The 9,462-nt window shown below is 37.3% G+C and overlaps 1 protein-coding gene across 1 annotated transcript; it reads left to right on the forward strand.

Moving 5' to 3' along the window:
- The first annotated feature begins 8,818 nt into the window (after positions 1 to 8,818).
- LOC131244287 (serine/arginine-rich splicing factor SC35-like) lies at positions 8,819 to 9,262 on the forward strand. The gene has a single exon (XM_058243920.1). The coding sequence runs from the start codon at positions 8,819 to 8,821 to the stop codon at positions 9,260 to 9,262; it is 444 nt and encodes a 147-aa protein (XP_058099903.1).
- The last annotated feature ends 200 nt before the right edge of the window (positions 9,263 to 9,462 follow it).

Genomic DNA, 9,462 nt, shown 5'->3' on the forward strand with positions numbered 1-9,462 from the left:
TTGAATGGAAATGAAAACATTAGTGAAAATAAAAACATTAACAGAAAAAATAAAAAATAAAAAATCTTTATTTATCATTTAATCAAATAGAATATCTTGAATTAGATAATTGAAATCAAGAAGAAAAAAAACAATTGGGTCAAGAGAATAGTGTCTAAATGAGATGATTCTAAAGTTATTTGAAAGCCTATCGAATTATTTTTTAAATAATCACAAGATCACATCTCACTCTCGTTTTCAGCATAACGTGGATTATAACTTGAATGAATCCAAAATTAGGCCAATCCAAAGCTCAAATAGACTACATCACATAGAACAATTAGGATGTGGATGCCCACCATTGAAAACCTTTAGGGTTGTGTGGGGCATACAATGTTTTATATATGCCATCCAATCCATTTGGAAGATGTGCCACGCAAGAATGAATGGAGAAACCAAAAAAATTAGGCCACTCCAAAACTACGATGGGTTACACACATGATTTTAGTAGTTTTAGGCATGATTTTCCTAGGTGGTGTGCTCCCACCTGTCAATGAATAAATAAATAAGAAGCTTTTGCCCAAAAATTCCTCCAATATATGATCTTAGGAGAAGAATATGCTTTAATGCAAGATATTTACTAAAACCTTCCCGTGACTGATGGACATGGGGTGAAAAGTTTTCTTTGCCCCTGATATGAAAGACACTCTCCACGCATCAAAGAAAACCAACAGCGATGTGAGCCCTACTGTGATATGTTGTTGAATTTCACTTTTATCACTAATTGTGTGACCCGATTCCAGGCATAGGGCTCAGGAACCATTACCATCTTCTTTCTTTCTTTTTTTTAACACACCCCCACGCACTCACGCCCTAGTGGGATTTCACCACCTATGGGTACTCAAACCCTTGACCAGGTGTTGAAACTCCTTACCATCTATGATTCAGGTGAACCACACAATTAGAAAAGGTGTAAAGGATGATGCATACCCTCCAAACTATTTCCCTCAATGTGGACCACCTGAATCAGGAGCTGTACTTAATTTTTCGGTTCCATGACTAAATTTGTCTTTCATGTAATAATCTGACTGAATTTCACATAATTATAACTGTGGGCTCTGTAAAAAATCAACTGTGGATGTCTCTCTCAATTGTTTCCTTTCCTTTGGTACCACACATCTGAACCACATGTCAGTCTTTTTCTTCTTTTTTTTGCCATTGGCTAACACTGAATTCCATTTAACAATCAGAGTAGATTTCACGTAGGCATTAGGATGGGGCCTGCTAAAAATCTAGGGGCGTTGCTCTCAAACTCGGACTGCCTAGCGTAGCACACAACACTTGCTTTAGTACCATAGGTGTTGGAAAGATCTGTACCCCCACCATGATACATGTGTTTTATCCACGCATCCCATCCTTTTTTCCAGGTCATTTTAGGGCATGAACCCAAAAACTAGCCAGATGCAACTCTCAGTGGACACACCATAGAAAACAATGGTGATTGTACACCCACCATTAAACACTTCCAAGGGCACACTGTAATATTTATAACCTGATGATTAGGTCACACAGACCTAGATAAAGGGAAAACACAGATATCAGCTTGATTCAAAACTTTTGTAGCCCCAATTCGTCTTTAATGGTGGGTGTTAAATTACTATCGTTTCCTATAGTGTGGTCCACCTAAGATTCTAATCTACCTCATTTTTTTTGGCTCCTAAAATAATTCGAAAAATTGGATGGATGGAGTACATAAAATACATGCATCATGGTGGGGACCACGAAGTTTAATCATGGAGTCTAACCTAAGTTGCCTGACCACCACACGGTACTGACGTAAGTACTGCGTGATACCCTAAGAAATTCGAGTCTAACCCTAAGTTGCCTGACCATTTTGGCAGGGTCCTTATGTGTATGTGAAATCCACTCTGATTATTAGATGATGTGCAATCTTATATTAGGCCTACAAAAATAAATAATACTAGCTGTGATTTAGATGGCCACACCAAAGGAAATGGTCGAGAGAGATGCCCACTATTGATTTTTATTTTTATTTTTTACAAGGTCCACTGTAATGATTATGTGAAATCCACTTGGACCATTAGATGCAATGCATAAATTTAATGATGGAACCCAAAAATCAGGAAAAATTATGATTCAAGTGGGCCACACTGAAGAAAATAGTTTAGAGGGTGGGCATGCATCACCTTATACACCTTTTCCAATGGTGTCCACCTGAATCACTGATGGAGATGGTTTTTAAGCCCGACACCTAAGATTGAATCACGAAACCAGTGATCAGAGTAAAATTTAGAAACACATTAGGGTGGGGTCCACATAGCTTCCAGTTTTCTCCGTGCCGGAGGAGAAGATTGGACTTTTTACCTTGTGCCCTTACCACCGGAGGAATGTTCTGGTTAATATTCCACGTCAAAGCATCTTCTTGTAATATCATGCATTCAGAGGAAGATTCCGGTAAAAATCCGGACAACAACAACAACAAATATACACACACACACGGACACGGAAACGCTCACCTGTGAACCAGTTCGTACCTCTTACATACGAACTTTTTTGAGAACCCATCATACGTGATGTGGATCCAAAATCTGAACCGTTCATGTGAAGAAGCACCTCGTGAAACTCCCCAGGACCAAGTTTTACTTTGATCTAGAACTTTGATGGGCCATGAAAAATTAAAACAGTTTCCTCCCTTGATTTCATTTCTCTTTGCTATGGCCCACCAGAATTTTAGATCAGGGTGAAAATTTCTTACTTAAGGTTTCATGGGATTCCACATCCCATGGACCGTTCAGATTAGACACCCATGACACGTGTGCAAAGGTGTGCACGTGCGTAGGTGCGCAGGGGAGCATGACTATATATATATCCAAAATTAATTTTTAAATAAAAACAATAAAAATAAAAATAAAAATAAATTCATGATTTTAACACGTGGGCTCACCTGAATTCTGGATGGCCTGATTTTTAGCTTTTTAGGCACCAACAAGAACATGAGGGGGGCACACATGATGGACGGATGGGATATCATGAAAATAACGTTGTAGGTTAGGTTTAACCTACAAAAAAAAAACCTACAAAGCTTTGTAGTGGATCTGGCCTACTTTTACATACATGCATTGAACACATGGTTTTACATTGATTTGCAAATTGAATCTACCACCATACATTTGGATGGTATATACCTTGAATCCACACAAGTGTATTTGCGTTGTGCTACAAAGGTTTCATATCAGATCATAACCGATCATCTATGATTCCATCTTGAACGGTGATTATCATCTCATTAAAATTAGAAAGGAAAAGACAAGGAGATCTCACATGTAACTAGTTAGACATTAGGTTACCATACAAACTGGGCCCATGTCAAGCGTGTACACCATCTAAGCCGTCCAAAAGGTTGGGCACGCCATGAAGAACACCTGGTGCAAAAATCACGCCGACCCAAAACTCATAATGTGGTCCACGTCATTGAAAACATGGTACAGGAGCCTGTCTTATCCAAAGTGTACATATGGCCTGAAAAGTCCAACAGCATTATTATTTCGCCCGAAGATCTTCACGATCAGGCCAAGCTTTTGGATGGTTAATTTGGACGTCATACACACAATTACGTGCTAGTTGGACTGTTACTGAGATATCCAACTAGTTGCATGTGAGACCTCCATTAATGTTTGGAAACCTTCGGATTGCAGTTACATGATTGCTTTCAAATCCATCCTGAAAGCAAATAATCACTATTTGTAGCCCAGACCATCCATACATATGCTAAAAACAGGCAATCGCAATTTGGATATTCCCACTTTATTGCACTAAATTAATTGCAATTCAATTCTATAGTGTATCCAAACACATGATAGACAAGAACCCCTATTTCCATATTTCTTGTTACCCAACCATCCTGTAAATGGCAGTCTTGTCACAAGAAATTTCTAAAGGAGAGTTTTTTGACACTCTGGCAGGTACATACGACATTTGATACATAGGCATGCACTCAGATATTGTATATGTAGCATACATTAAATTAAATCAAATCAAACAGACTAAATTGTGGAACTGCTGTCCCAAAGTTACATTCCCAAAATCAGACTGGTTCAAGAATTCTAATCTCTGATTCATGGACACTTGTTCTTTAAAATAGGACCATTGGAAATTTTCATTTTAACCATCCATCAAACTTTCCACCAGTCAAATAACCAGAAAATCGAATGAGCATAATATTTGGTTGACAATACATCTAAACTGGAACCCTAATTTGGACAGTTGGTTTGAATTACTTGTTTTGTATGCAATTTCTAACTAATTTCCAAGGACCTGCATATTTTTTATTTTAACTTCCCAACAAAATTTCCACTAAAACCGATAATCAGATAAATAAATTGGTTCATGATACATCTAAACTGAGACCCATAACTTCAGACAGCTTTGTTTGAATTACTTGTTTGCCATGTATGAAATTTATAAGTACCGGCATGTCATCCATTACACCTAAAAAGTAAAAAAGTCTCTCGTTGTACAATTACATTTCTAGGGAACTGAGGAGCTTCGATCAATTGACATGATTTGAGTGTAGATTATAGATAGCCTTTAGTTCTATCAAGCCAGAATTATTTTTTTTCCTTTTTTTTTTTTTCTTAAATCAAGCTAGAACTTAAAACATGTCCAATGGAAACGATACAAATGCGAATTGCTACAATAATCAAATGTCTATGAACAGATTTAGGAGAAAGATTTATCATGCACTACTTACATTCACATGGAAACACAGACTTGAGAACATAACAGAGGTTATGCAAAGCGGTGGAGCAAGGAAGAGCTTATAAGAGGGGAAAACAACTCTCTAAAGCACAACTTTCAATGAATAAACAACTCACTGGGGAATCCTAAACCAATTCAAATTAAGATCCCGTTGAAAATATGCTTTTTCCTATTCCACACTAGGAAATGATTTTCAACTGTCAACTCTCATTGCTGAGTTTGTCTTGCATCTTAACTTATCAGGTAATTTCAAAGATTTTACACTTTGCCAGACTTAGGACATTGAAGAAGGTGTTAGCTATTTAGTTTTTCTTTTCCTTTCTTTTTTCGAAATCCAACACTTTAAATTTTCTGTATATATATATATATATAAAACTACCCAAAAGGAAAAACAATAAATGAAGGAGATACATCAAGTCAATGGAAATGAGTCCACCATACTAGGGCAGTTCAATGGAATGTTTTTTTTTTTTTTTAGGGCAGTTCACTTCTCTATTACGAGAGAATACAACATTCAAAGAGCAAGAGAGCAGTCCAAGTTCACTTAAAATAAAGGCTAGCTTCCATGGAGGATTGCAAATTCCTAATGCCCATTCTATTGCATTACAACGAATCTCCTTCCACAATTAATCAGCTTCCTACTCAATTTACAAATATGTCAACCCCAACCTTGATCACCAAAATTTATCCTCGTTTCAATGATTTCCCACCCATTGATCCTTTTTAAAAAAATGAAATTAATGGGTTCATGTTTCTCTTGAAAGGTCCCCAATCCTGGACGAACTGGCATTGCCAATTGCACTACTGACTGTGTTCGACTTCCGCCAACCATGAGGAAGTGATGTCCCATGATCAACTATAACGAGCAGCCTAAATCATTGATTGTCTCCCTTCTACCAATGATGAAGATTTCTTAGCTATCTAATCATTGGTTAGTCTGTATTTTCTCTCTCCCACTTTGCCAAAGACCTAATGAGCAAAGAAGTGCTAAATTGTTGGGTGTGTAAATCACAGTTCATGCGGCTATAACAATATTCATGTGGATCAGACAAAAAAAAACAAAGCTGAAATAGTGAAGCAACCTGGCGATCGATAATCCAACCACTATGGGAAGGAAAATGTACAGTCACCCCTCAGATCCAATGACATAGATGGTGGCTAGACGAAATATTGGCTAGATCAGTGGTCGATATTGTGTAGGGAAAATGAATCTCTTTTGTACTTCCTCTCTCTACTTTTACTCTCTTCCTCTTATGTATGAGTTCTCCTTTTTCACCTTAGGATTTTGGTGAAAGAGACTTTTTTTTATTATTATTATTGTTAGCTCGTTAGTACACCCACCATCAGTTCACACTTCACTGTTAGCCACCCCCACTAGGGAATCGATACCAAGACCTCGGTGTTGAAGCGAGGTATCTTTCACTCAGTCTACCACTTGAGCTATGGATCTGGGTGTGTGAAAGAGACTTGTCTTTGTGTAAATTAGTGGAAAGAGAGTTATGATAGGATTAGGAATCTTCCCACAAAAGAAAATTCCCCATGTTCAAGGTGATATATAGAGAAAATCAAGGAGATGTTTTTAAAAAGGACTTTCTGGGAGAGTGCCACATGTATCATGTGTGGCCCACCCACTGTGGGTCACACAAGTGGGCCCAACAGTGGCCCACATCCAACAAATATGCTTCACTATTTTCTTTCCATGTAACCTAAAATGTTGGAATATCGCCCTGAAACCAATATTTTCTTCTCTTACTTATTTAACAACAAAGTCAACAATATGATTTAACAAATGGTGAATGTAGTCACCCTATATTAAGTTTGTGCAGTCAATGGTACTTATATGGCCTGCTTGTGCTTACTGAAGATATACTTCAGCATCCTATTGTTGTGCCATTGACACTCCATGGTATTATAGTACAAGATTTTTTGAAGTTTGTATTAACATACCTTGAAATTCATTTCCAATCCATCCTCATTTTCCCAGACCCTTTTATGAATTTTCTTCGCAGTTTCACAGACATTAACATGAATTTTCTTATGGTCTAACTTAATGTGGCAAAACCGGCTTAACTCTATAAACTAAATAAGACTACTTATCATCACTCAAATATGCTAAGCCTTTTTTTTAAAATGACTTTTCTTCATACTTCTTGAATTTCAACAAGTAGTGGCATTGGCTTTGAAGCTGATACAACAAAGCATGCAAGAATGTTGAAATTAAGGTACTATGCATGAGCAATTTTTCTCAATTAACATACTAAAGTTCACCACATATTTCGTTTTTAAGATCCATTGAAGAGAGATTTTTAGTCTTTAAATGCAGTATGATTGAATCATCTACATATATTGCACACGTTATTGTTCTGCAAAGAAAATAGTTAACAATAGCAGACAAGTAAGCATAAGAGAACAATCCAGGTAAAATAACTCTCTTGTCAAACTAAGTTTTGGGTACTGTTGAAGTATGGTATGAGCTTGTTCTTTTCTTCTTCTTTTTCTTTTCTTTTCTTTCTTCTTATTATTTTTTTTTTTTGGTCAAAAGGCGGGAGCACACCAGCATACCACCTGTAATTTTACTGAAGAGGGAAAATATCTACCATACAGGTGTAGAGAGAACTACAAGCACATTCTTTGCAGCCTCTAAATTGGCTAATACCCAAGAAGACTTCCCTTCCCACATCATACAACTACTTCCACCGTATATTGCCAACATTGTTTTAAATATTGAATGGCATGTAGAACAGTGTTCATCCCTCTGAACCATAAGGCGCAAGTTACATAGCGTGTGGCACAAGCTACATGCAATTTCTAAATTTTTAATCAAAGTTGTGCTTGGTTGCATCAGTTTCATAATGTTCTGCACTAAATTAGATTGATTAATAATAAAATTTATCAATTTCATGATATTTGGTGCAACCAAACACAACCTCAAGTAATAGGAAAGGGCAATGATTAAGTATAAAGGTAAAGAAATAGAAACAAAACTGATTTAATATTGTTACTTATATTATTTTACTAAAAGCATCCAAAAGATTAACTAATTTCATTGAAATGGAACAATGTAACATATTATTATAAACATTAATTGATTTTAATATTGCAGTAAAACATAACTTTAATGTGAGCTACATAGTGTGTAGTGCATGCAAATTATCATGTAGTGTAGGTTACACGCGACTTAAGCTATTTTTATGAGTTACATAGCATTAAGGTTAGAGTAAGCTACACATTACATACTGCAGCTACTTAAAACACTGATTGCCAACACCCTCATTGTCTATCGTCAGATTCCCCCTCATTCCTAGGGAGGTAAACTCTCCTCAAATACATCATGTTGCCCCCATCACTACTTCTAATACAGGCCAAGCAGTCCATTGTGAAGTTGTTTTATCTATATGTATGGTCGTGGTTTAGTCTTGAAAGTTTGATTTTCAATCTCTCTTATTATGTACCATATTTTCTACGAGAGGTTACAACAACAAGGCATTTTCAAGTTGTTTGTCACCACTTTCGAGTCAAATTCAACAATCACATTCTGAAGCCCAACAATATTACATTATTTGATACCATCAAGCATAGCACACGCCTCTGTAACTATATTGGTTACTAATCCATAATAGTTATAAGTGCACTTGTTTGTCAACAATGTGTGTCAGTGTATATCAATGAGTCAGTTGAGCCCTTGGAAGCCGAAGACCAAAGGCACATGAAGACTTGGTACATCAAGGAGTGAAGAAACAGGTAAATTGAGCTGCCTTGGTGACTCTAACCTTAGACCCATTTAGGTTTAAAACAACCTATCTTAGATGACTTGTTCCAAATTTTTTTAAAAAAAATCCATAGTCATCATGTGTTGTCGGTTAGATCGTGTGCAAAGTGTGTAGAAAAAAAGAAAACCAAAATGCACAAGTTCCATTGATCTTCAATCTATCGAGCAAACCTTTAATTGGTTTTGATCGATATAATGTGTACAAAAATGTCTAACAACATTTTTCCCCTAATAATGAACATATTAACATGTTCAATCAACTACTTACAAGTTGATGAGTATGGAGGTGAAATGGAGGAACGGGAGCAGGAGTGGGAAGGGGATCGAGATCGGGAGGGTCCGTGGGATAGGAATACAGCTCAAAAATCTCAGCCTTCAAAATCTCATTTCTCCCTCTTTGCAGTGAACCTAACTTTTGATACCACGGAAGAAGATCTTCTTCATATTTTCGGCCGATTTGGGAAAATACGGGATGTGTTCATTCCATGGAATCTGCATCTCAATCGATCTCGTGGATTCGCTTTCATCCGTTTCTGTTATGAACAGGATGCTCTCAATGCAATCCAACATTTTCATGAAAGAAGGATTAATGGTAGGGTGGCTCATATTGCTTGGGCGAAAGGGCAATTTGGCACCCAGGTAGCAATGCCATCAATTTCTTACCCTGAATACCAGCAGCAAAAGCCCGACATGGATCGACCGTTTATGGATGCAGTTACCAGATCAAAACCGTGATCAACTAATCTGATGGAAGGGAGTTCGGGGGTCACTACCATCGCAGACCATAAAGTAGTGGAGAACCGGCTTCGAAGGTTGAATCTCACCATGGTGGAGACAGCGGTGGACTGGGATGTCTGCATTGATAGACTATCAGGACCTTTGAAGAATTCGAATCTGAAGTTCTCTGCCGTGGAGATAGTGAGGATCACTGCAAT

Source organism: Magnolia sinica, chromosome 4 (assembly GCF_029962835.1).
Source record: "Magnolia sinica isolate HGM2019 chromosome 4, MsV1, whole genome shotgun sequence".
Lineage (NCBI taxonomy): Eukaryota > Viridiplantae > Streptophyta > Magnoliopsida > Magnoliales > Magnoliaceae > Magnolia > Magnolia sinica.

Coding starts and splice junctions, on each gene's coding strand:
- LOC131244287 (XM_058243920.1), top strand. CDS start 8,819: ATGGAGGAACGGGAGCAGGAGTGGGAAGGGGATCGAGATCGGGAGGGT.